A 27,841-nucleotide genomic window follows, 5' to 3' on the forward strand; every position below is an offset into this window, starting at 1 on the left:
TGTTCTGGTTGGCTACCGGTTACTAGTGGTGTTCCACAGGGGTCGGTGTTGGGGCCGCTTCTTTTTACTTTGTACATTAACGATTTGGATGATGGAGTAAATGGTTTTGTGGCTAAGTTTGTGGATGACACCAAGATAGGTGGAGGAGTAGGGAGTATTGAGGAGACAGGAAGGTTGCAGAGAGACCTAGGTAGTTTAGGAGAATGGGCAAGGAAATGGCAGATGAGATTCAATGTTAAGAAATGTGCTGTTGTACACTTTGGAAACAGAAATAAACAGGCAGATTATTATCTAGAAGGGGAGAAAATTCAAAGTACAGAAGTACAAAGGGACTTGGGGGTACTCGTGCAGGATACACTAAAGGTTAACCACCAGGTCGGATCGGCGGTAAGGAAAGCGAATGCTATATTGGCATTCATTTCGAGAGGTATAGTGTATAAAAGTAGGGAGGTGTTGATGAGGCTCTACGGGGCACTAGTGAGGCCTCATTTGGAATACCGTGTGCAGTTTTGGGCCCCATATCTTAGGAAGGATGTGCTGATGTTGGAGAGGGTTCAGAGGAGATTTACGAGGATGATTCCCAGAATGAAAGGGCTTACATATGATGAGCATTTGTAGGCTCTTGGACTGTACTCACTGGAGTACAGAAGAACGAGAGGGGACCTCATAGAAACATTCAGAATGTTGAAAGGACTGTTCAGAGTGGATGTGGCCAAGCTGTTTCCCTTGGTGGGTGAGTCCAAGACCAGAGGGCACAATCTTAGAATTAGAGGGTACAGATTTAAAGCAGAGATGAGGAGAAATTTCTTTAGCCAGAGGGTAGTGAATATTTGGAATTCTTTGCCACGTACAGCAGTGGAGGCCCAATCATTGGAGGCGTTTAAGGAGGAGATAGATAGGTATCTAATTAGTCAAGGTATCAAGGGATATGGGGATAAGGCCGGAAATTGGGGCGAGAAAGTAATAGTGTTTTGTTTTTTTTCCTTTAGCTCATGGCACAGACTTTTTTCCCCCCACTTCTCCTTTCTTTTTTCTTTTTCTTTTTCCCTTTCTTTTCTTTGGAGCAGACTCGATGGGCCGAATGGCCTACTTCTGCTCCCTTTGTGATCTTGTGATCTTTTGTAACTCCCTGATCAACTCTTCCCCATCCATAATGCACTCCCCTTCTCACAGCACGATCCCATGCATCCATAAGAAATGCAATACCTGCTCTTTTACCTTGTACCTTCCCAAATAGTCCTTCCAGGTGAACCAGTAATTCACTCACGCTTCTTCTAATCCAGCGTATTGTGTTTGGTGTCAATAATGTGATCTCCTCCATGGATAATCTCTTAATCGACCAGCTCTGTTCAGTCCACAGGGCTGACCCCGAGCTTCCTGCTGCCTTTTACAATGCACACCTGCATTATGGAGGAGTTACGTTCCCAGAAAACCGTCTGTATCGTGCATTTCTGTAAGATGAACCCTTGACAGAAATTGATGAAATGTGTTGTTTCTTTTGCATTTTGTGTTTATTTAGTTAATTTTATTCTGCATCTCATTTTTTTTGGTAATGATTTGTGAATTCCATAACAGTTAATTTCCATTACCTGAACTGCCATAAGGTGGGGGTACACTGTTCTGTAATTCTCCATCCTATTCCCACTGCATGTGGCCTACTGTATTGCTTTAACAAATCCTTAACAAACAGCATTCAGCTTCCATCTGGGCACATTGCAGCTCTTGTGACTCAATGTTAAATTCAACAATTTTTTAGTTTGAATCAGAAGTGGCCAATTCTGTACAGTCTGTAACATTACCTGAGTTTTTCTCTCTCCACAGATGCTGCTGGATCTGCTGGACATTTCCAACACTCTCCTTGTGGTTTCAGCCACAGGTCTGACCTGCAGTCCACAACATTAATATGTCCCTTTGTTTGTTTGCTCTCCCTTTCTAACTGCTGTCATAATCTATTAACCAGACAACTCTAAACTGAGCAACCATGGCCTCTCCCTATCCTTTGTCCTGTCCACCACTCCCTCATCCTTGCAGCAACTTAAGATTAACTTGTTTTCTGCCTTTCCAGCTCTGATGAAGGGTGTTTGACCAGGACTGTTGACTCTATTCATCTTTCCACAGATGCTGCCTGACTTGTTGAGTATATCCAGCATTTTTTGCTTTTGTTTCAGATGAATTAGGCCCTTGAGCCTGTATCCCAACAAGCGCCAAGTTCCATTCACCCATCACCCTGTGCTCCCAAAATTTACAGTGGCTTCCTGTTCATCAATCCTTGTTTAAAAGTGTTCCCCATTGTTTTCAAATCCCCCCCCCAGTCCTTCCCCTCCCTATTTCAAAAGCTCTCTCAAGCACAACAGCCCTCTCGGAGACCTGGCACAAAAAGGTGAGAAGGGGTAAGGGGTGGGGCAAGAGCTGGCAAGCGACAGGTCGATCCAGATGAGGAGAGTGGAAATTGCGACAAGAGGCTGGAAGGCGATAGGTGGAGGCAACAAAGGGTTGCAGATGATGGAATCCGATAGGGGAAGGAAGATGGAACATGGAACCAAATAAGGGAGGTGGGGTAGGCAGATGGGAACAGTAGTGGGAGGGGAACCAGTGGGAGGAGTGTGTGGGTGATGGGCAGATGGAGGAGGGGAAAGAAAGTGTAATGGGGGGGGGAAGGGTTGGGGTGAGTGTACAGTTGGGGTGAACGGTACCTCATCCCTTTTGTGCAGATGAACATTGCTTCCCATCCAGTTTTTTGGATAGGAAATTCCATAATTTGATGCAGCAGTGACTATGCAATAGGATTTCTGAATGCACAGGGGAAAGCAAGAAGTGCTGAGGATTGTATAGCCATGCTGTCATTCAACGTCTCAGTTCAAGACCCCGAATAGCAGCGTGCAGAGAAGTGCAAGTGCACACTTGCACTGGGCCCCTGCTAGAAAACTATATCACTCCCTGGAGATTCACATTCTCATAGCAGAAAATCTACCTCTGTGTTTATTGCTGCCCTAAACCCAGTGTCCAAAACTACAGGTGAGTGGCACTGCTGCTGACAAAATCTGCTTGTCAACAACCAGAAACTAAAATGGCCCACATGGCTCACTCATCACCCAAGAAGACAAACAAGATTCTTCCAGACCAGATAACTTCTACATTACAGGTTACTTCTGACCTAAGGGACTCCCCGCATAGACATGGCTTCATGGTACAGCCAATGGTTGAAGCTGCAAAAGGACTTGTGATACTTAAATACATTCAAACTTACCTAAAAGAAGGAACTTCTGAAAGATATCCTAAAAGAGAGAATAAATCAGAAAGAGACATTTGGAAACACAGCAAAAACTGCAGGGCTCTTCAGTTTTACTTTGGAATGGGTCCACAGAATACTTACCATCAGGGTGTCCTTGGGGAACACTTCAAACGGAGAACTTGGGACGCTTGTGTTGATTAGGACAGCATCGAAATCCTTTCCCACTTCAAAGTTTCCTGTCAGTTCATCGAGGCCCAAAGCTGCAGAAAGCAAAATTATCCTTGATAAACTACTTGTATAATTTGTAAAAGGGAGCACAGTTACGTGGTGTGACTGGAGAAGCTGGGGTTGTTACACTGAGAGTTCAGGGGCCTAAGATGAGATTTCACAGGGTTGTTCAAAGACATAACAAGCAGAGAGAGGAGGAGGAGGGAACAAGAGACAGAGAGACAGACAGATTCTACCCATCAGAAAAGATTGAACAGGCTGTGGTTCTTTATTCTGGGTAACAAGGTTAAGAAGTTATGTTTAGGAAGATGCAGGGGAAGGTCAAAACAAAGGCACAGCACTACGATAGTCCTTCCTAAATCTGGTGGGGAAATCAGGAAGAAAATGCACCACCAAGAATATGGAAGTTATTTAAGAGGAAGCTGGAGACAAACAAGGAAGAAAGGAATAGAAGGATGGGTTGACAGGGTGAGATGAAGAGGGTTGGAAGGAGATGTGTGGAGCTTAACAACTAGCATGTTGCTATTGAACCAAATGACCAGTCTCTGTCCTGTAAACCTCATTGTAAAACTTTAGTCAAATTACAAAATGAGGACTGTACACAGTTTCTCACCTTTACTGCCACCAAGGGTTGCAAGTCTGAACACTTCCTTGTACGATAGCTTCTCGTAACCTAGAGAGTTTAAGCTCAGAATATTGGACACATCAATCGCTCTCTGCACAGCATCAAGCACTGAAGGCGAGTAACCACCTGAAACATCTACAACAGAGTTTTGTAACATTTCATCATCACACAGCAGCAAGCATACCCAAAAGCCGGAGGACGGTCAGGAGGAGACCATTAATAGAGCCAAAACCCTCATACACCTAGTCTGACCTGGATGTGTATAGGATGCATTCCTTTTGTTGCCTTCTATTCCACTTAGCCTCGGGTTGCTAACTCAGCTATTCCTGGAGATTTCATCACATGACTTCCTGCTCCAACTGCCCCATCCCTGACTCTTGCCATTGGTCACCTGGCACATTGATCTTATAAAGTCCCACTTTCCCCTGCCCAGCCTTTGGAACCTGATTGGATAGTTCTTTGTCAGTCAGGTAAATTTCTTTCCTCTTTCCCCCACCCCCCCATAACATGACAATCGCAGCCACAATGGCCAATGACTTTAGAGCAACAAACCAAAAGGTTTAAAGAAAATTATAAAGATATGATATGATATCTTTATTAGTCACGTGTACATCAAAACACACAGTGAAATACATCTTTTGCGTAGAGTGTCCTGGGGGCAGCCTGCAAGTGTCGCCATGCTTCCAGCGCCAACATAGTATGCCCACAACTTCCTAACCCGTACGTCTTTGAAATGTGGGAAGAAACTGGAGCACCCAGAGGAAACCCACGCAGACATGAGGAGAACGTACAAACTCTTTACAGACAGTGGCCGGAATCAAACCCAGGTCGCTGGCGCTGTAATAGTGTTACACTAACCGCTACCTGTATATTTTAAACAAAAATATACATTTTTGTTTAAAGAGACCCTATAATTTTCTCAGAGCAATGTCTGGAGATTAATCTTCATTATGTGGACAGTCAAAACACTACAGCACTCCAAGTTCAACCCCTATCCAGAACAATGTAGCCCACTTAATTGGCATCCAAACCACCACTGCACTATTTTTGCAGTGAATGCCATTTATAAAATTCACTTCAGTTATCGGCCAAGGCTTCTTCAATAGCACCTCCCAGAAACAAGGAGACAAGAGTCCTCAGATACTGGAATCTGGAGCAACAATCTGCTGGAGGAACTCAGCAGGTCGAGCAGCACCTAGTGGGGGAGGGGAGAATTGTCAATGTCTTGGGTGAAAAAAGGGTTTCGACCTGAAACATTAACAATTCCTTATTCCTTTCCTCCCACAGATGCTGCTTGAGCACACAAGATAGCAGAGCATTGGATACTGCAAAGTCACGGGACCTGGTGATGATACTGAAACCTAGCCATACCTCTGGCCAAGCTGTATCAATATATTTACAGCACAGCATTGATCTGACAATATGGAAAATTGCCCAAGCGTGGGCAATTTCAAAAAGAAAAGCAGCACAAATCCATTTTGTCTAATTAACACTCAAGTCATCAAAGTGCTAACAAGCAGCACTTACTCATGCACAACCTGTACAGTTCTACTCAGCTCCAGGCCTCATCACTGACACGATCCAAACATAGACCATAGAGCTGAAGTCCAGAGCCGAGATGAGAGTGACCATCCTCAGCAAAAGGTAGCATTTGAACAAGACTGGCATGAAGAAACTGGTAGAACTGAAGTCAGTGGCCCTCAAGGCAAAAAAACACTCCAATGGCTGGAGTCATACCTTGTCAAAGAAAAAATGGTTATCGTTACTGGTAGTGATTTATCCCAGCCCCAGGATATCACTGCACTCATGGGAGTGTCCTAGACTCAACCATCTTCAGTTGCTTCGTTAATGACTTTCCTTCCATTACAAGGTCAGAAGTGGAGATGTTCGCTGATGAATGCACAATATTTAATTCCAGCTGCAAATCCTCTGCAACTGAAGTAGCCCATGCTTGTCTGCAGCAAGATCTAAACAACATTCAGGAATGGCCAGTAAGTGACAAGTAACATTTGTCCCACTGAAGTTTCAGGCAGTAATCATTACTAACAAGATCAGAATCTATCCGCTTACCCTTGACGTTCCATGGCGTTACCATCACTGGGTCCCCCACCATCAACACTATGCAAGTCACCATTGTCCAGAATCTCAACTTGGACTAGCCACAGACACAGTGGCAACAAGAGGCTGGGCTTCCTGCAGTGAATTATTCACCTCCTGGCACCCCAAAGACTTTCTACCATTTAAATGGAACAAGTCATGAGAATGATGGAATATTTTCCACTTGCCTGGTTGAATGCAGCTCCAATTATTCTCAATAAGCTTGACACCACGTAGGACAAAGTGGCCTGTTTAATTGGTACCCCAGCTACCATCCTAAACATTCATTCCCTCCACCACCAGCACACAATAGCTGCAGTATGTAGCATCTACAGAGTACACTGCAATTTCTTATCCAGGCTACTCCAACAGTACCTTCTATGCCTTTTACCTTAACCACCAAGGACAGGAGCTCCATGCATGTGGTAGTGAATCCTCTTCTTGAACCCCTGCAGTAGTTTCTCCCACAGTACTGTTGGGAGGGAGTTTGGAGATTTAGACCCAGTAATGATTAAGGAAGAGCAATAATGATGCATCATGTCCTCTCAGGAAGTCCGGAAGTGGTTTGCAGCCAATGAAAATATTTCAAAGTATTACTGACTGTTGCAGTGCAAGAAACAAGACAAGGAAAATAGAAGGCACGCATCCTGTCCAAAACACAAACTACTTTACCTACCTATTCCCAGTCCCACATTTACTTTGTGATTCAGAGCATTTCGTACATCCATTAAGCCACTGGCACAGCTTGGATGACGAAAGAGAGAAATCATACCTCAGTGTGTCTGCTGTCAGTGTTTGACCTTCACACAGGTCCTAAAACCAAGCAGGTGTAACTAACAACTCCCCATTGGCACCAACAGGCTCCGCTGGACAGTGCTAAGGTTGGTGCTAAGGTTAAGATTTATTAATGACTTGGATGAGGGGGTAGAAGGGTGGGTTAGCAAGTTTGCAGACGACACAAAGGTCGGTGGTGTTGTGGATAGTGTGGAGGACTGTCGAAGCTTGCAGACGGATATTGATAGGATGCAGAGCTGGGCTGAGAAGTGGCAGATGGAGTTCAATCTGGAGAAGGGTGAGGTGGTACACTTTGGAAGGACAAACACCAAGGCGGAGTACAAGGTTAATGGCGGGATACTGGGTAGTGTGGAGGAGCAGAGGGATCTGGGGGTTCATATCCACAGATCACTGAAAGTTGCCACACAGGTGGATAGGGTAGTTAAGAAAGCTTATGGGATGTTGGCTTTCATAAGTCGTGGGATCGAGTTTAAGAGCCGCGAGGAAATGATGCAGCTCTACAAAACTCTGGTTAGACCACACTTGGAGTACTGTGTCCACTTCTGGTCACCTCATTATAGGAAGGATGTGGAAATGTTGGAAAGGGTGCAGAGGAGATTTACCAGGATGCTGCCTGGATTGGAGAGTATGGATTATGAGGAGAGACTAAGGGAGGTAGGGCTTTACTCTTTGGAGAGAAGGAGGATGAGGGGAGACATGATAGAGGTATACAAAATATTAAGAGGAATAGATAGAGTAGACAGCCAGCACCTCTTTCCAAGGGCGCCAATGCTCAATACAAGAGGGCATGGCTTTAAAGTAATGGGTGGGAAGTTCAAGGAGATATCAGAGGAAGGTTTTTTACCCAGAGAGTGGTTGGTGCATGGAATGCGCTGCCTGGGGTAGTGGTGGAGGCAGATACATTGGTCAAGTTCAAGAGATTGTTAGATAAGCATATGGAGGAATTTAAAATAGGAGGATATGTGGGAGGAAGGGGTTAGATAGTCTTAGGCGAGGTTTAAAGGTCGGCACAACATGGTGGGCCAAAGGGCCTGTATTGCGCTGTATTTTTCTATGGTTCTATGGTGTAGAGTTATGGTGTGCACCGGTTCTCAACTTCATATTGTTCCCCCATTTAGTATATTTGAGGTGAAATCTTCAGAGTCTAATAACTCTTAACATTAATTGGTTATTAACACATTGTTGTTTTAATCCAGCTATTGTATCAACTACAATTTCCACTTTAAGCTCTCCATTTTTGTGACTCTGCTTCTGACTTACTCCAATCCCATACACCTCTGGTAGTAGCACCAGCAACAATATAGTTCTCCTTTTTCTGCATATTACCACATCTCTCTGTTCTGAGTCCTCCCTAGAACCTGGACAATGTTCCATGTCTTTTGGAATTGTTCCACACACAAAGTGAATAGTCAAATCTGGTCATAACACGAGCTCCCCCACCTATCCACCACATCCATGGTCTGCCACCATCATTGCTCTGCTTAGAGAACCCTGTTCACTATTTTTCTCACACTTGATCAATGTCTTGCTTCACCCCAGACTCATTGGCAAGTCTGTGTTGCTCTTTGCAAAAGCAAAAATAAAGGCAACAACACCACTGCTTTTGTTGAAATTTGTACTCATGGGATCTTTTACGGAGGCCAAGAGGGCAGGCGGAGTCTTAGTATAACATTTCACCCGAAAGCCTGTACCTATGTCAGTGCAGCGGGTCCTCGATACTAGACTATAACACTGATTTTTGCAAACAAATCTCAGTGCAGAAATGAACCATGGATTAACGCCTCTGATGTGTTTATTTATTGGATACTCACCATGTATTAGAATTTGGACAGTGCGCAATGCCTGCTCCTTTTCGCTGGAAGAGTTTGAGCTCCTTATCAGAGAGGTAGGTTCCGTGAGCCATGATAGTCTGTAGAAAGGCATTGTACACAATGACCAACTAATGACGAAGATCTCCTTTAAAACAGAGACAGTGGGAGAAATCCAGACCCTACTGAGTACATGTCAACCATCAAGCAACCTTTTACACAAATCCTACACTATTCCCATCAACTCTCCTCTAATCGTATGGCTCACCAACACCCCTGGGGCAATCTACAACGGCCAATAAACAAATAAAAACAGAAAATGCTTGAAACAGTGAGAGGTCTGACAGCATCTATGGAAAGAGAAACAGAGTTAAGGTTACAGGTCAAAGACCCTTCGTCAGAACTGGAAAAGCAAGAAGACATATTCAGTCTAATAAGCCCTCTCTGAACCGCATCCTTCCTTAAATAAGGAACCCAATACTGTACAGCACTCGAAATGTGGTCTTCACATTACCCTATATAACCGAGGCATAACGACCCTACTTTTGTATTAAATTCCCCAAGCAATAAATGACCACATGCTGTTAGTTGCCCTAATTAATGGTTTTACCTGCATTATAGCCATTTGCAATTTATGCACAGGATATTCAGATCTCTCTGTCTCTCAGAGATCTTCAACTTCCTACCATTGAGACCTTTAAAAAAAAACTTTTCCTACCAAAGCAGGCAACTTCACATCTTCCCATGCTATAATCTATTTGCCAGATCTCTGCCCACTCACGACCTATCTATACAGGTTCTTCCCAGGTTACGACAGAGTTCTGTTCCTGTGAACTGTTCATAACCCAGATAGTTTGCAAGTCAGAAAAACGGCCGTGATCAGAGTTCCCAGGCGGCAGAAGATACCACAGCAGCCAGCAAATCCATCCCACCGGTTTCCCAAATGCTCATTCATATGTACAAGCTGTACATATCAGGGTGTTCCTAACATGGGGACACCTTATGTCCTCTTTCTTATCCATCTTTGCGTCAGAGAGCAGACAGACTTGGCACACAGTCAGGATGAACCCAATAGGAGTCAGGACAGTGCCAGTTTACTCTGGGCTACTTTTCAGGGCAGGGTTCTGATAAGGTCATATGTCTGAGCAAGTTCTCAGCAGTCTGCCTCCAAGCTTAGATGCTGTATTCCCACTAGCAGAAATTTGTTGGTTTGATATGATGAAGAAGTCACGATGACCACTCACATTATTGAGAATACACATCTTTATGACAATTTTTCGAATGTTTCCGGGGTCATTTCAGGAAGGATTGTGAAATCACTGTGATGCACTACCCAAATGGGAGACATGCATTGCAAAGTAATGACTTGGGGGCATAATTGGAATTGCCTTCAGGATTGCCACCATCTAAATGTTGCCTAGTCTAATTGGCAGGTCTAGTGACAGCTTCCTGTTAGGTATGTGGTGATACATGCATGCAGAGAGAGAGAGAGAGAGAGAGAGAGAACCTCAGAGAGAGAGAGAGAAAGAGCGAGAGAGAACTGAGAGAGAGCGAGAGAGAGAGAACGAGAGAGAACCTCAGAGAGAGAGAGCGCGCAAGAGAGAACCTCTGAGAGAGAGTGAGAGAGAGAGATTCACATATATAACTGAACGTGTATGATTGGTAAGTGTTCTCCTAACTAGCAGAGGCCATGGTGCTTCTATGGGGATTATCTTGTGTCACTGTTTTAATTTTTGGCAGACATCGCTATAGTTGAGCTCTGTAAGGATTTTGTTTGCAGCCATGACCACTCAGCAGGCCTGAAGAAAATAAACATAACAGAACCACAGATTTTCATAGCACCTTTAAAATAATATTTCAAAAGAAAGATTGTGTAGCAAGCACTGACCTTATCAGTCAGAAGACCATGTGTGTGATAAACGTCCGAATAATCCTTGCATGTAGCAAACAATTTTTGCACAAGGTCCACCTTAGAGCAAGATTCACTAATGTGACTCTGTTTATAAAAGAAAAAGTCATTTTATAGCAGGACCTCCAATGATCTCAAGCCCTTCTAGCTCAGAACCCTCCCCCATCTGCTAGGGATCCCGAACCCAAGTGCGGGAACTGACCCCTCCCCTTGCAACAACAATCCTGATCACCACCAATCCAGCCAACATCCCGACACTCACTCTGGCTTAATAGGGCACGCAACCACTCCCTGTCATCTCCCATGCAACATCCCATTCTCCACCCTTATGGTCTCCAGACTTGGAGTGGTCGTGGATGCCACATCTTCCTTAACAAGTTCTCCAATGGATGAAGAAAAAAGTTTATCACCAGATCAGTAGCACCAGAGGTCTTAAGGCTCAATTGTGAGTAAAGTTTGCAACAGCAGATCCAGATTGAAATGGTCATCATGGGTAAATTTATCTGAGAACTTCAGCGGCTGTCTTACTTGTTGCAAGCAAGAACATTACATCTCCAACAGTTTGAAAGGCCTTCACTTCCCTTGCTATACCTGGATGTGCACGTTGTTAGTGCTTGCGATTGATCCCAATTGTTTCAGTAGTATCGAGGTGCAGAAAGGTGCAGAACGGGGAGTTATAATGGGTCTGACCAAAGAGTACTGAAAAGACAGAACAACACAAAACAAATCATTTATACATTACCAAACTAACACATTGAAATTCAATATCCCTTTCTTCAAAATGAAGTATTAAATCAACAATTAAAAATGCTGGAAATACTCAGCAGGTCAGGCAGCACCTGTGGAGAGAGTGACAGAGTTAATGTTGAACTAGATGGCTTTAGCAGCACTGAATGCAGGAATGGGAGAAAATAAATTGTGCAGCAGAATGTAAGTCAGAGTTTGAACGATAAGATGGTGCAAGGCAAAAGGGTGTGATATTGGGATGGATAAAGAAGTGAACATGGGTCTGGATGAAGGTGTAGTGTGAAAGGTCATGGCTGTCATGTGACACCATTGAGCACAGGGTTGAAAGCGACACCACTGTCAATCAAGGTCTGGCTCCACCCACCCATTAGTGCACACTCGTGACCATTGGCTTCTGTACACACCTTGTGTGTCCATGACCTACTGGACCTTTTGAATTACCTGGGATGGCTCCACCCAGCTCTCCAGCGCTATAAAGAACGCCACATGTGCGTGGTTCTCTCGCTTTTGATTGCTGCAGGAATTGAAACCACGCCAAAGGGACCATTGGTAAGAGTGTGCACTTCCACAGGGGTTAGGAGCATCCTAAGTATATTCCCGGTAGCGTAGAGCCAATGCTTGCACAGAGTCAGGGGGTTCAGGCATTGTATTGATTTTTCCCTGATCATTTGTAACCTCTGTGTGTGTGTGTGTGTGTGTGTGTGTGTGTGTGTGTGTGTGTGTGTGTGCGCGCGAGCGTGAGTGGGCATCCGTTCCCGTTCATTCTGTTCCCACGTTTGTCTTTGTGAGTAAATCATTTTTAAAACTCCAAAGACTGTGCCCAGAGTCCTTGGCCTTTGAGACCCCAAAGAACCTTTTCTCACAACAGAAAGGCAGGTAGGGACAGCAGAATCATTCTCTGAAAACGTTGAAATCACTGCTAATGATTTAAGCCTATAACCTGACCAGTCAACATTGTGATGCTGTTCCTCAAGGTTACAGTGTACAAGGCAGAGGACTGATAGGTCAGTGTGCGATCGAGGATTCAAGTGACAGACAACCTCCAGCTTGGGCTCACACTTGCAGATTAATTGAAATGTTCAGTAAAGAAATTGCCCAATCATATTATATTAAAATCTCACTGAATACTTAAGGGAACTGCACCAGGGGAACTGATAAATAAATGGTAATACAAATGCAAGTGTAGATTAGTCAGTCCTCCTGATGCAGTTCCTTTAATTATTCAGTGAGTTCAACAACTTTAAATCTTAACTGCTACTCCTAACAAGGGTGTCAGTACTGATACAGCTCCAACCACCAACACCTCCTCTTGATCCTGCCCCATCACCACTGTGTTTTACTTCACACTGTCACCCCTTTTATTAATCTCTTCTGCCTTTTGCCCCATCAAGGATCTTAAGTTCTTGCCTCCCTTCTACCTTTCTCCTCCTCTGCACGTTTAAAAATTGTTTCATCACTAACTTGTAAGCTCTGCCAGTAGCTCATTGACCTGAAACATTAACTCTGTGTTCTCTCCACAGATAGCTCCTAATCTGTTTTTATTTCAGATTTGCAGCATCCAGGTATTTTGCTTTTACTCTTACTAATCCATAAAATTAAAATGTTTGGCAACACAGTATTATTTTTAAGCTAAACCTCTTACCTTCCGCTTGCTCAGTTCAGCAATGAATCTGTGAACAATGAAATTTTAATCAGCATTAGATGTTGTTTGGTCTTATACAAGATGTACATTGAGCATCCTGCTCCAACTACAATACATTACAAGGTTTCTCAGGTAGCTGTCAGGTATCTAATAGATCACATAACCCATGGAAATAATTTCAAACCTTTCCTCTAATCACCTGAATATGTTCAATGTTCCTCTGCTTCTGGAGACACAAGAGACCGCAGATGCTGGAATCTGGAGCAACAAACAATCTGCTGGAAGAACTCAGCAGATCGAGTAGCATCTGTGGGAGGAAAGGAACTGTCGGCATTTCGGGTTGAAACCCTGCATCTGCTTCTGTCTCAATTTATAAATCCCATTGGTTAAGGGGATAGTGTTGGTCTCATATACACTATCTTTTTAAAACTGCAGTTCAGTAGAGTCATATCTGTTATGATCCACTTAACTATGCACTCTCAGCAGGTTATGGTCCAAGCACATTTCAAACTAAAGTCTTCGGGGGAAAAAAAATCAAACTAATTACCCACCATCTGATAACATACCACCCCTACAGCAAAATTCTGTCCTGACCATGAGGTCAAGGCATACAAGCTGGGGTTATCTCCAGAGTGTTTCCCATCTAGACATTAGGAGTACAAACAACGAGGTCTTGTTTGAAACCTCCAGTGCTTGTAAAGTCAGTGGAACTCAGAAGCAGCACATTACCTTTCTGCCTCCTTCACAGATTCACATGTAGTTTCTTTGTACTTGGTGAAAAGGTCATTAATGTCCATGCAGACCTTACCCACAAAAGCTCGCTGGCCAAATCTATCTGTACCAAAGAAATATAAGTATTCAAAGCTTTGCACCTGATAGAAATGTCTCCTTTTAAAACTGCAGTTCAGTAGAGTCATATCTGTTATGATCCACTTAACTATGCAAGTGAGTAGGTCACTATGGAGCTTTGTACAGTGGACAAGGAGAGGTGCTGTAATTTTTTCCCAATGGATTAATTTTATTTATAACAGTTGAACTACTTACATATTTAGCTAAAGTAATTATTCCCTTCTAAGCACAGTCAGCAGCTAATACTCCCTCACCTCTGATTGAAGTTGTGGTTTCAAGATCCGCTCAAGCTCAAAAATCTGGGCTGATGCTCCATATGGATATAAACTAGCCTTGGCAATATTTTAAAGAACAGGAGAGTCCACCTGGTGGCCACAGATCAATATGCATCACTTGACTAATTTTGCTGAAATAGATTATCATATCATTATGATATTGCTGTTTATGGGAGTTTGTTATGTGTTATTATCTGTCACATCTCCCACATCAACTTCAAAGACTACCTAAATGGCTGTAAGGAAATGGGTATATCCCAAAATTGCAACTATTATGAATAGACATTTGCATTATTTTCTGGGATATCAGCTAATATTTTGCCAAAGTCATGGCTAAACCTTTAATGTACTTCTTCTCATTCTCCTGGCTCCACCACCCCCCCTCCCCCGGCTACCAACCCACTGATGCTCTCTGCATTCAATTCTCTAAACAAGCAACATCTGAGTTTTCAAATCTCTCGCTCCTCCAATCTCTGTAAATATCTTCCAGGCCCAAGACCCTCTAAAATCTCAGTGCTTCTCCAATTCTGGACACTTGAGCATCCCTGGTCTTAATTGCTGGGCCAATGGTGATGAGCTGGGTGGATTACCCAAGCTAGGCTGGGAATGCTACCAGGGAACATTCTGCTTCATATGGGACAGGAGGAACCCATTTAGTCTATTGTTCCCATGCTGAGGAAGAGGGAAATGACAAAGTTGTCTCCTTGCTCTAGTGGGATTAGGATTTTCACCACAGTTCAAAAGAGGCTAATTGCAAACCACCAGATCTGCAGGCAACATTCTGCTGGAAAATCAAAACTGCAGATGACGGAAATCTGAAATAAAAATCAGAAAATGACTTGGCAGATCTGGCAACATCAGTGGAAAGAGAAACAGAGTTCATGTATGAGATCTAGGATCCTTTGTTAGAACCAGCTCTGCTGGAAGTCTGGTCCAGCTTTCCCCATGCCATTGTGGGAGAAATTTCTACTGTAATATTAATCAATCGTCTCTGCAAATAGACTCATTTTTGGTGTTGCCACTATTGGAAAGGTGGTCGTCTTGAATGGTCATTAATATCCATGTAAACTTTTCCTACTAAACTTTGGAGTTGACAATGAAAAAGCAGATCCTTTTGAAGGTATGTGAGTGCTCTGCGTGTTCATCTCCTTTGTTACTTTTAACCGGAGATTTCAAGCAGGGTTTCTGGAGTTTTTCAATTAATGAATTTCAATGAATGTAGAAGTCAGAGAGGGGGCAAAACACATGGTAATTCAATTACTTAAACAAATACAAAATGTGTCCTAGCTCCTAAAAATCACTTCCAAATCAAAAAGCAGTTAAGGAAAATTTACCTTGCAAGGGAAGCAGGGAAGAATCATTTTCTTCAAATTCAAAAGCACCAAAGGTTAAAGCTGGAAATGGACAAGGAAAATTCATAGAATGTTGCCAGGAACAGTGAACTTTAATTATGAGAAGAGATTGCCTCAGCTGAAGTAGTTTTCTTTGAGCCAGAGGAGGCTTGGGGGTGGGGGGAGAAAGAGGGAAAAAAAGAGTTAAATCAAGGTGTACAAATTTATAGGAGGCTCAGATGGAATCTTCAAGAAGTATTTGTTTCCTTTAGCTGAGAGATCAATAAATAGGGTGCATAAATTTCAAGTAACTGGCAAATGAAAGAGAAGGGAATTAAGGAGAATGTTTTTCTACACAGCCAGTGCTGAGGACTTGGAACTCACTGCCTGAAAAGGTGGCAGAAGTACAAAGCCCAAGCATACTTAGAAATATCTGGCTGAGCATTAGAAATTGATGACTAGGAAGTATAATTAGGTCACATTGTTTTTCTTTGGCTGACACATAACAGGGGCCTCCTGGAGCCCCACCAATCTCTACAACTTTATCTTTGTTCTGAAACAGGTCAACCGGCAGGCAACTGCTTTGAATACTGAAATAAAACACATCAGGCAACATCTGTGCAGTCAGAAACTCAGTTACTGCTCTGTATTTTTTTTCCCCATTTGTCTTCCTTGACAACCGGTTTACCAGTTCTGACAAAAGATCATCAACCCAAAACACTCCTTCAATTTTTTCCCTAAAAGTCCTACCCGAGCTGCTTAATATTTATAGCATTTTATTTTATTTCAGATTTTCAGCAGCATTTTGCACTAGGAATATATTTAAAACTGGTGACTGTCATGTAGGTCTTTTTAATTCAGGTCAATGGCTTGAAATCTCCTGTTAAAAGTAATGAAGGAGTTGAACACACAGAACACTCACATTAATGATACCCTCAAAAGGGTCTGTTTTTTCATTATCAACCTCTCTCATCCTATATAAGAGGTGGGATTGGCAAATGGTGTGATGGTGAATTAATCAATCTTGATTCTTAATTCAACCAAAATCTTTATATAAGAGAATATCAAAGTTTTATTTCTAACAGACTGGGCAGAGGGTGCATTGGGAGAAGAAGAGTGCATGGGGTAACACTGAAAGATCAATGGATTTTTTGCATGAATTAAGGGATAAGAGGGATTGAAGGTGAAGTTCATCCATCATCTCACTTAATGACAGAACGGAATCACAGAGTCATATGCTCTGCTCTTCCTATTTCTAATGTACATGTGTTGTGTAAACCAATGAATTGGAGGGGGTTAGACTTACAGAAAGCAGAGGGATAGAAATGCATCTTAGGTCACTATTATTAAAAGGAAACTATCATCAGCTTCCTATTATACTCTTTGCTGACAATGAAAGTCAGTTGAACCAAATATTGAGAGGCAGTGGATGCGATCAGTCATTCAGCACACAAAACCTACTTTTCTGTAAATAAATTCAATTTAGTCTGCAAACCATATAATATCTATTTAAACATTGCACTATATGAAACAGATTTTTTCTCCACAGGTCCTCCCTGAGCTGCTGAATATTAATAGCATTTTTATTTTAATTCAGATTACCAGCATCTGCAGTATTTTGCAGACGAAGAGAATCTCTACCAATGACAGTAGAGAGAACCTATGACCAAGACTACAGCAAATTCCCTGATAACAGCAGGATTATTTCTCTAGCTGAAAGGAGAAAAGCTTCATTCCACCACACAGATTTTGCTTGTAAAATTAAACCATATTTTACAGTAATTGGGTAATCCACCCAACAATCTCCATTCTGCTGGGGCATGAATTGGAATAAAGTGCAGCTTAAAAAAAATGAGCAACACTTCAGGCAGCCAGGGAGCAGGGCTGAATGTGCTTGATTACTACTGTCAAGGAAGTGATAGGTAAAGAGAAACTGGCTTTTCACTTGCTCTGCATTTTTTTTCCCCATTCACCTGCCCAGGAATCCACTGGGTTAATGGCTTCCCTCTCTGTGATTAACAAACAAATTTAGCTGAAATCTCTTACCAATGATGTCACAAAGTTTTAAAGATGAGTCAGTGTGGATGGTTGCAAAGTAACATGCAGTAATTGTACCATTTCTCAGCGTTTTCTCCTGTCATAAAATGCTGATATTAGTGAAATGATTTCACGCATTGCTTATTTATTTTTAAAAAAATTATTTCAATTCAATGTGTAATAGATCACAGAGACAGGCCATTTAGTCTGTACTAGGGTTTATGTTCCACACAAACCTCCTCCCACCCCTCTTCATCTCACCCCATCAGCGGAACCTTCCACCCCTTTCCCCTTCATGTGTTTATCCAGCTTTCCCTTAAATGGATTCTTGTTACTTTCCTCAAATATTCCAGCCAGTTCTAAATACTCATAACACAAAGAAATGTCTGCAGAATTCACTATTGGACTTGTTGATCATTTCATGTTTATGGTTGAGTTTTGACCTCTCCCCCAGTTGGAGACATCTTCTCTCCATCAACCACAAATCACTAAGCATAGGTTATCCAATTGCTGTTTGTGGGAGCTAATTCTGAGGAGATTGGTTGCCAATTTCCTGCATTACACTCATAACTACACTTTAAAAGTCTCTCATTAATAGTAACACACTGTTGTGAAAGGTACTATAAAAACACGTGTATTATTGCATAGAATCATAGAAGTTTAAAGACAAAAGGAGGCCATTTAGCGAAGTGTATCTCAGGAGGGAACATAATCCAATGCTAATCCTGTGTCCTCACTCTCAGCATCATCTCTTCCTTAGCTTCAAATGCTTGCCAATTCCATCAAAAACAGTGAAACATTTTTAAATGGAGATGAAAAAATAAAATGCAGAAACTGCTGAAAATACTGAGCCAAGTTTGCAGATGATACCACCGTTGTAGGCCATATCTCAAACAGCGATGAGTCGAAGTACAGGAAGGAGATAGAGAGCTAAGTGGCATGGTGTCATGACAACAACCTTTCCCTCAATGTCAACAAAACAAAAGAGCTGGTCATTGACTTCAGGAAAGGAGGTGGTGTACGTACACCTGTCCACATCAACAGTACTGAGGTGGAGAGGGTTGAGAGCTTCAAGTTCCTAGGAGTGAACATCACCAACAGCCTATCCTGGTCAAATCACGTAGATGCCACGGCCAAGAAAGCTCACCAGCACTTCTACTTCCCCAGGAGGCTAAAGAAGTTCGGTTTGTCCCCTTTGACACTCATCAATTTTTAATCGATGCACCATAGAAAGCATCTTATCTGGTTGCATCACGGCTTGGTACAGCAACTGCTCTGCCCAGGACTGCAAGAAACTGCAGAGAGTTGTGGACATAGCCCAGTGTGTCACAGGCAGCAGCCTCCCCTCCTTGGACTCTGTCTTTACCTCTCACTTCCTTGGTGAAGCAGCCAGCATAATCAAAGACCCCACCCACCCGGGTCATTCTCTCTTCTCTCCTCTTCCATCAGGTAGAAGATACAGGAGCCTGAGGGCATGTACCACCAGGCTTAGGGACAGCTTCTATCCCACTGTGATAAGACTATTTAACGATTCCCTTATACGATGAGATGGACTCTGACCTCTGACCGCACCCTCTCTGTAGCTGTGACACTTTACTCTGTTATTGTTTTTACCTGCACTACATCAATGCACTCTGTACTAACTCAATGTAACTGCACTGTGTAATGAACTGACCTGTACGATCAGTGTGCAAGACAAGTTTTTCACTGTGCCTTGGTACAAGTGACAATAATAAACCAATACCATTCAGGCTGCGTATGTTGAAAGGGAAACAGAGTCCAGGTATCCGGGTGTGGGGGGGGGGTGGTTGGAGGAAGAGGTTTAAATGAGGAGGGGGACAGATAGCTAGGACAAAGGTAATCTCTCTGATAGGGTGAGGACAGTGCGGCTGTGATGATAAGCTTTCAATCATTCCATTTGATTAATAGGACATGAGGAAAGTTAGGAAGAGGCCCCCATTAACCTATCAACCCAATGGTGAGTCGGGGGAGGGGAGGGGTGTGTTCACTGATAAATAATTGTTGAAATGTTGAACCCAGCAAATTAATCTCCCACAATATTTGATGGTAGCATTAAAACTTCAAAAAGAATAAATTGATCAATGCCTTTTGTAAGCATGTTATTAACCAATAAGCAAGTTACTGCTCAACTATCAAAGATTGAAGATCTTAAGTAATTTTTAAGTTGTACTTGCTGAATAATTGTACTTGCAGGATACAATGAGTAAAGTGTTAATTGTGGAAGGCACCCTGCAAAGTAGTCCATGAGAAAAAGGGCAAAGAAAAACAAGCAACCATAAGGCAGAACAGTTATACTTTACCTGTGAGGAAATAGGCTAATGCTGCATTTGGCCAGTTTTCTCATGGGCAATGCTGCTGTACTTACCACTACTTTGGTATAGATATCTTCTGCAAACTTCAGGTCTTTGAATCTGGCTTCAACATGAAAGGTATATTTGACTAACCATTGAAGAACTGGTAAATCCAGGCAAGATCCCATTTTGGGATATTGGGAGGCATGGATGTGGGTGTCAACCAGTCCTGGGATAAAGAACTCCTGCCTGAATGAAGAGAGTATGGATGATTAATGATGTGGCTTATTTAGTGTCATAAACTTCAATTCATTGCAATTCATCACAATTCATCAGGAAGGCAAAGGGAAAAGACAATGTTTGGTTAGTGAATAACAGGAATGCTTTTATTAAACCAATAAGCGGTTATCAAACATCAGCAGAGCAGTAACCTAAGTGTCATCCTATCAAGATGCTAGCATCAAGACAGATGAAACTTGCTCCATAACTTACAATGCACTCTAACCTTGGCCGAAGCACTCTGATCGTCTCTCTCTTGAAATGCCACTTCTCCGACAATTCTTCTTCTTTATCCACAGTGTCAATGAAAACAATCTACAACAGAATACAAAATATGGTTCAATTCCGCTGGATTAAAGACACTTCCCTCCCTCCCAAAGAGCATGCGTTTCCAAACCAATGGGAGAGGCAAGAACAGCATAAGAGAAATAAAATGGTCAGTAGATCAGGCAGCATCTGTGGAAAGGGAAACAGAGTTAATGTTTCAGGTTGATGGTCTTTCATGAGAAACAGCAATAGTTGGAGACAAGTCAAGTTTTAAGATGCAGAGAAAGTAGATGGTGGAGCAGGAATTGAAGGATAAATGAGAATGAAAGGAAAAGTCTGTAAAGCAGGAAAATGAGATGGCAAAATGGGTGACAGTGTGAGGTTAATGGTAGTGGTGATGGCATAAGGCTGAGTAATTGCAGAATAATTATTTCAAATTACCAAAGCAACATATAGTGAATGTTGGAAATTTGAAATAAAAATGCCAGAAAAGTTGATGACCTGAAATGGCTGTAGTCAGCATTATGTAGTCTGAGATGCTGTTCCTCAAGCTGAACATCAGAGAGATCAGAGCAGAAGCAAAAAGTGATTTCGCACTGGTTAGATTTATGTCTGATCAACAACTAGGGAATTCAGGAGGATTCAACTTAGCAACTTTAGGTGGGCTGTTCCTGCAGGTGTTGCAAGAACCTATTGTATTATCATCACATGATTGTCTGGAGTGTAGGGACAGGAAGTTTCTTTACAATAAAAATAACAAAGGAAGACTTGCATTCCCAACCTTTTCAAGTCATCCCAAAAGACTATGGCCAATAAAGTACAGCGACATGTAATCACAATTATAATGTAGGGAACACAGCAGACAATTTGTGCAGAGCAAGCTCCCACAGTTGACAAATGACTACATAACTTGTTTATAACAATTGTTGACCGAAGGAAGAAGATTGGCCAGGGCTCAGGGGTTGTCTTCCTGCTCTACCTCACACCCACTTGGGAGCCAGGTGGAGTTTCAGCTCAGTCACTTCTGAAATTTGGCACCTCCAGCACTTTGCTATTTAAACAGAACTTGGTCTTTATTCACTCATGACGCGTGGACTTGGCGTCATTTACCAGTCCTTCATTTACTGCCCACCTCCAGCTGCCTTGACAAAGTGACAATGAGCCACTTTATTAAACCACTGCAGTCCCCAACAGTGTGTGTTTCAGGATTCTACCCCAGGAAAGAAGGGGCAGTGATAGCGAGTAACTTGGAGGGAAATTTACAGATGATGTACATAGAGTCATAGTCACAGAGTCATACAGCACAGACACAGGCCCTTCAGCTCAACTTGTCCGTGCTGACCAAGGTGTCTACCTAAGCTAATCCGCATTGGCCTATATCCCTCTAAACCTTTCCTGTCCATGTACTTATCCAAATGTCTTCTAAATGTTGTTATTATACCCGACTCAATTACTTTCTCTGGCAAATCGATTCATATACTCACTACCCTGTGTGTGAAGAAGTTGCCCCTCAGGTCCCTTTTAAATCTTTCCCCTTAAACCTATGCCCTCTAGTTTTTGGTTCCCTTTCCCTGGGCAAATGACTTTCTGCATTCATTCTGTTGATGACCCTCATGATATTATATACCTCTATAAGGTCCCCATCCTATGTTCCAGGGAATGAAGTCTAGCCTGCCCAACTTCTTCCTATAACTCAGATCCTCGAGTCCTGGTAACATTCCCGTAAATCTTCTTTGCACTCTTTCCAGCTTAGTGACACCTTTCCTATAACAGGGTGACCAAAACTGCACACAATACTTCAAGTGTGAACTCACCAACACCTTGCACAACTGCAACATAATGTCCCAACTCCTATACTCAGTGCCCAGAATGATGAAGGCCAGTGTACCGAACACCTTCTTCACCACCCTGTCTGCCCGTGACTCCACTTTCAGGGAACTATTTACTTGTACTCCTAGGTCACTCTGTTCCACAATGTTCCCCAGGGCCCTATCATTCACTGTACAAGTCCTACCCTGGTTTGACTTCCCAAAATGCAACACCTGCTAATCCTTGTCCACTCAGTTAAGGATGGAGCTGCTGCCAAGAAAGTCACAGTACCATAGAATATGTTCACACCAGCTCTCCGCCAGATCAACATTTTAGCTCCATCTACCAGCCCTTTCTCTACAAGATTACATATTTTGCTCCATCACATATTTGTCCAATTCCCCCTTAAAGGCCACAAAGGAACACGACTCCATCACATATGTATGCACTGCATCCTAGATTCCAAGAATAAAGTGTAAAAACAACCCCCATGTTACTTTTAATTCACTTCCCCTTTGTTTTATATCTGACCTGTAGCCCTCAGTCCTTCCACCATAGGGAACAGTCTCCCACTATCAACTCTGTCCAGACCATTCATCCAGCCCTATACAGTCCTTCCAGGTGAGGCAGCCCTTTACCTGTGAATCTATCGGTGTCATTTATTGCATCTGGTGCGGCATCCTCTACATCGGTGAGACAGATTGGGTGACCGCTTCGTCAAGCACCTTCGCTCCGTCCACTGCAACAGCCAGGATCTCCCGGTGGCCAGCTACTTCAATTCTGCTTCCCATTCCTATACTGATATGTCTATCCACGGCCTCCTCTATTGACACATTGAGGCCAGACATAGGTTGGAGGAGCAACACCTCATATTCCATCTTGGGAATCTCCAACCTGATGGCATCAACATTGATTTCTCTAACTTCGGTAACCACTCCCCTCTGTTTTCCTTCTCCCCTCCCTTTGTTTTCCCTCATTCCTGTGGCTTCTTCACCCCTTCTCTTTCCCTTCCCCCGCCCTCACGACCTGCCCATCACCTCCCTCTGATTCCCCACCTCCTCCCCTTTATTCCATGGTCTGTGCCCTCTCCTATCAGATTCCTCCTTCCTCAGCCCTTTGCCTCTTCCACCTATCACCTCCCAGCTTCTCATATCATTTCCTTTAATCCACTCTCCCCCACCTACCTACCTTCCCTGCTCACCAGCACTCGCCTATCACCTGCTAGCTCATGCTCCTCCCCTTCCCTTTTATTCTGGCTTCTGCCCTCTTCTTTCCAGTCCTGACAAAGGGTCTCAGCCTGAAACGTCAACTGCTCATTTCCCTCTATAGCTACTGCCTAACCTGCTGAGTTCCTCCAGCACTTTGCTTGCATTGCTCCAGATTTCCAGCATCTGCAGTCTCTTCTGTCGCCACTCATCATTTTGTATACTTCTGTCAGCCTTCCCTTCAACCTTCTCTTCTCCAGTCTCAGGCTCTTCATCCTTATAACTGTAAGCCCTCAGACCAGGAAACGCACTTGCAAATCTTTTCTGGGCCTTTGTTAGCTTTATTGTCCTCTATATTCTCTTTCCTCATCTGGGGAGCTCTCAAAGCTCTCAATTCATTTGTTTTTTTTGTTTGATACTCATGGAAATGTACCTCAACCATACCCCGAATCATGTCTTCCTTTAAGGCAACCCATTCTTCTGTACAGATTTGCCTATCAACTTGACTCTAATTTACCTGGATGAGATCCACTCTCATCCCTTGAAGAAAAAAAAAACACTATGATGCTGGAGGAACTCAGCAGGCCAGGCAGCATCCGTGGAGAAAAGCAGACGGTCAATGTTTCAGGTCAGGGGGATCTTTCTTCGGAATGGATGCTGCCTGGCCTGCTGAGTTTCTCTAGCATCATCGTGTTTTTCATCTAGATTCCAGCATCTGCAGTCCTTTGTTTCTCTCATCCCTTGAAATTGGCCTTCCTCCAACAAATCTGTAAATTACTTTGGATTGCTCCTCCTCCTTTTCTGTAGCTAAACTAAATCTCAAGATGTTGTGATCACCAACTCCTAAATGTCCCCTTCCAAAATGTAGACATAGGAGAATGCAGATGCTGGAATCTGGAGCAACACACAAAATTCTGGAGGAAATCAGTGGATCAGGCAACATCAATGGAGGGAAATGGACAGTCGACGTTTCGAGTAGAGACCCTTCATCTGGGCTGACAGTCGACGTTTCGGGATGAGATCCTTTAACCGGACATCCAGCTGAAGGGTCTCGACCCAAAACGTCAACGGTCCATTTCCTTCCATAGATACTGTGTCACCTGCTGAGTTCCTTCTTTTTCTTTTTCAATCTTTTTATTAGTTTTCAAATTAATACAGATTAATATATCAATGTTTATACATGTAATACAAAGAGGTTAGGAGAACAATCATGACATGGATAATCATAAAGAACAATAAAGTATAAAAAAAATCTGTAGATCCAACATTCTGTTAGTGAATGAATATAATATAAAGAAAAAGATTTATTATAAAATATAAAAGAAAGAAAAAAATCCCCAAAACAATAAGAAAAATTATAAACAATATATCAAACCAAACTAAGCTAAAGAAAAAAAAATAAAAAACAGAAAAAAGAAAAAAAAACTGGACTAAAATTTCTCAATAAAAACAGAGCAATATTATGTCGTCAACTCCGTTCCTCTAAATTGAAAGGTTATTATAAGGGGATCTATATCATGTGAAAATATTGAATAAATGGACTCCAAACTTCCTCAAATTTAAGCGAAGGATGCTGAGTTCCTTCTGTCTCCTTCTGAAACTTGCTGCAATGATCACTCTTAATTCTCCAGAGGTCTTAACATGAACTTTGTGCTCAAGTCTCTGGAGTGGAACTTGAATCCACAACTTCCTGATCATATTTCATATCGCTGTATGCCATCAGAGCCACAAAGGCTGCACGCCGATGTTTAGACATTACAGCATTCCAGTTTAACAACTGACATGAGATGGCAAGATCAGCAGAGAAATGGCAGATTTCAGGGTGGAGTTCCAGATCTAGCAATTAAGAATTTTACAGCTGAAACTAAGAAACATACAAGTCTCTTCTTTACCTGGACATTTCACTCAGCTATTTCAGCTGTTGCTCAGTTCCAGCATTCTTGCCTCTGGGCCAGTAGCTGTGGATTAATGCCTCACTCTGGAAACTCTGTGCAGGGAATGGTGCTCAGTCAAAAATGCACGACATCCCCCCCCCCCCCCCGATCCTTTTCGTGCGCTCATACTTTCAGCACTCACCTTCTCAGCCTTGCCCCCACACCTCTGTTTACTCCTTTCCTCCTCAACTTCTCTGATCTCCCATTCCCATCCCTTTCCTCTCTTCATTTCCTTCTCTCCTACACCCACCTGCCCATCTTCCTCTCCAGTCTTGTCATTCTCCCTCACTTTTTCTCCCTTTCCTATTCCCTATTCCAAATTATCCTTTGCTGACACTCCTTTACAGCTTAATCAACTGCCAATCAAAGAGTCACAATGCCTTTTGCAAGATTGGGACCATAACATTTTTATAGCCCTTTAAGGCAAACCACCTTTTGATAGGATTTCCAAAGTCTGCCTAGCATACCAAGTGACATTATGGATGCTGTTTTCTGAATAAAAAGATAAGTACGGCATAATACTGGTTGCTATGGCCAACAGACATGTTCCGGGACTGGTTTGATTAGAGACAGAAGTTAATACTTCACTGGCCACACCCTTCAGGCAGAGTGTTCCAGATTTCAACCTCCCTCTGGGTGAAAAAAAATCTTCATCCCCCGTAAATCCTTACCTTAACCCCACGCCCTTTGGTTATAGACACCTCAAATGAGGTGAGAAACTTCTGTCTAACCTATCTATGGCCCTCAATGTCGTATACCCCAATCAGGTCAGTCCCACCTCAGCTTTGCCTGCTTCAAGGAAAACAAAAATAGCCTATCCAGTCTCTCCTCATGGCTAAAACGCTTTACTGCAGATAACTTTCTGCTGAATCTGGAGACACAAGAGACTGCAGATTATGGAATCTGGAGCAAAAAACAAACTGCTGGAGGAACTCAGCGGGTCGAACAGCATCTACGGTGGGGGGGGGAGGGGGTTGCAGGTGGGGTGTGGGAAAGAAACAGTCAGCGTTTCGGGTCAAGACCCTGCAATCAGTCCTGATGCAGGCTCTCGACCTGAAACATTGACAATTCCTTCCCCCCACCACAATTCTGCTGAATCTCCTCTGCACCCTCTCTGGCACTATTAGATCCCTCCTACAGTGTGTTGACTCAAACCACACGTAGTATTCCAGCTGTTCCTTATCTACCTGCACTGCTGTCTTCAGGGATCCTTTGACATGTACATCACGATCCCTCTTCTTCAGTACTTCCTAGGCTCATACTGTTTGTTGTGTGTGCCCGAGGGTTATTAGTCCTTCCAATATGAATCACTTCACATTTTGTAGGAGTAAAATCCATCGGCCACTTCTGTGCCAATTTTGCCATCTTATCAATATCATTCTATAGCCAAGATTACCCTATTCACCAAGAACACTACTACTACCGAGCTCCATGACATTTGCAAACTTACTAATCATACCTCCTATATTCACCTCCATACAAACATATACGTCCCAGTACTGACCCATGCGGCACACCTGGTCACAGGCTTCCAATTTTAAAAACCCTGAAACATTTGCTCTATTTCTCAGTCTACAGATGCTGTTTGACATGCTGACTGTTCCCAACATTTTCGGTTTGTATTTCAGATTTCAACATCTGCAGTTGTTTGATTTTCCAGACAGATTGAAACTTTGCTTATTCAAGACTTACATTCAACAACAGAGCTTTTACAATTGATAGGTAATCCATGCATTCTCCATACAAAATACTTGTCAAAATGTGATTTTCTGTCCAGGCACATGGCTGGTTCCTGGCAATAACTGGACACAGTTTATCTGGCACCAAATGACTCTAAAGATGCCATTTAGCAACAGGTTGTTGCTCCCTCTTCCCCCACTCCACAAGGTAAAGAGTGTGAAATGGCATCCTTACCTTCCCCACCTCGTTCACTCCCAGAATACAAGGATCCAAGCTCTCCAATGGGGACGTGTCTGTGGAGTGAATGAAGGTCCCTCTGAAAACCTGGAGGCAATGGCCACGACGGTCAGGTGTTTTGGTGGCCATGATTGGGCAGCAAATTGATCCAATGGCTCCAAGAGGGAGAGCAACTGTGTACCACACTCACCAGCATCAAACCCCTGGTCAACGTTGTCCTCAGTTGGGTGTATTTTTATATATAACTGGGATGTATTATCATCACTGATCTAACCTTCTGTTCATTAACAAAGACAGAAAATAGCACAAAGCTCAGCCACTCTTGCGGTGCCTGTAGAGCAAGGAAGAATTAACATTTCAGGAGGCTGGTCTTTTATAAAAGCTGGTGAAAGTGAAACAAAGGGGTTTGAAGATGCAGAGAAGAGAAGAATAAAAGGCAAGGTTTGTGATAGGGAGGTGGCAGGGGAAATAATGGGAGGTGAAAGACAGTTCAGTTTCTACAGTCTCTTTCATCATGTACTGCTGAATATAATGGAAATTGCG

The 27,841-nt window shown here is 42.9% G+C and overlaps 1 protein-coding gene across 1 annotated transcript in view; it reads right to left on the reverse strand.

Annotated features, from left to right (window-relative positions):
- Nucleotides 1–27,427, reverse strand: part of LOC127572551 (guanine deaminase-like) — a 33,202-nt gene extending 5,775 nt beyond the window's left edge. Inside the window, exons 1-13 of the mRNA XM_052019936.1 lie at nt 27,296–27,427; nt 20,393–20,481; nt 19,962–20,136; nt 17,585–17,672; nt 13,813–13,918; nt 13,084–13,111; nt 11,286–11,393; nt 10,674–10,781; nt 8,789–8,886; nt 6,859–6,926; nt 4,074–4,220; nt 3,374–3,492; nt 1,219–1,384 (exon numbers count right to left, since the gene is read on the reverse strand). Coding sequence (XP_051875896.1) covers nt 1,219–1,384; nt 3,374–3,492; nt 4,074–4,220; nt 6,859–6,926; nt 8,789–8,886; nt 10,674–10,781; nt 11,286–11,393; nt 13,084–13,111; nt 13,813–13,918; nt 17,585–17,672; nt 19,962–20,136; nt 20,393–20,481; nt 27,296–27,427 — 1,432 coding nt within the window. The remainder of the gene's footprint in view (nt 1–1,218; nt 1,385–3,373; nt 3,493–4,073; nt 4,221–6,858; nt 6,927–8,788; nt 8,887–10,673; nt 10,782–11,285; nt 11,394–13,083; nt 13,112–13,812; nt 13,919–17,584; nt 17,673–19,961; nt 20,137–20,392; nt 20,482–27,295) is intronic.
- Between the last annotated feature and the right edge of the window lie 414 nt (nt 27,428–27,841).

This window comes from Pristis pectinata, chromosome 7 (genome assembly GCF_009764475.1).
Source record: "Pristis pectinata isolate sPriPec2 chromosome 7, sPriPec2.1.pri, whole genome shotgun sequence".
Classification (NCBI taxonomy): Eukaryota; Metazoa; Chordata; class Chondrichthyes; order Rhinopristiformes; family Pristidae; genus Pristis; species Pristis pectinata.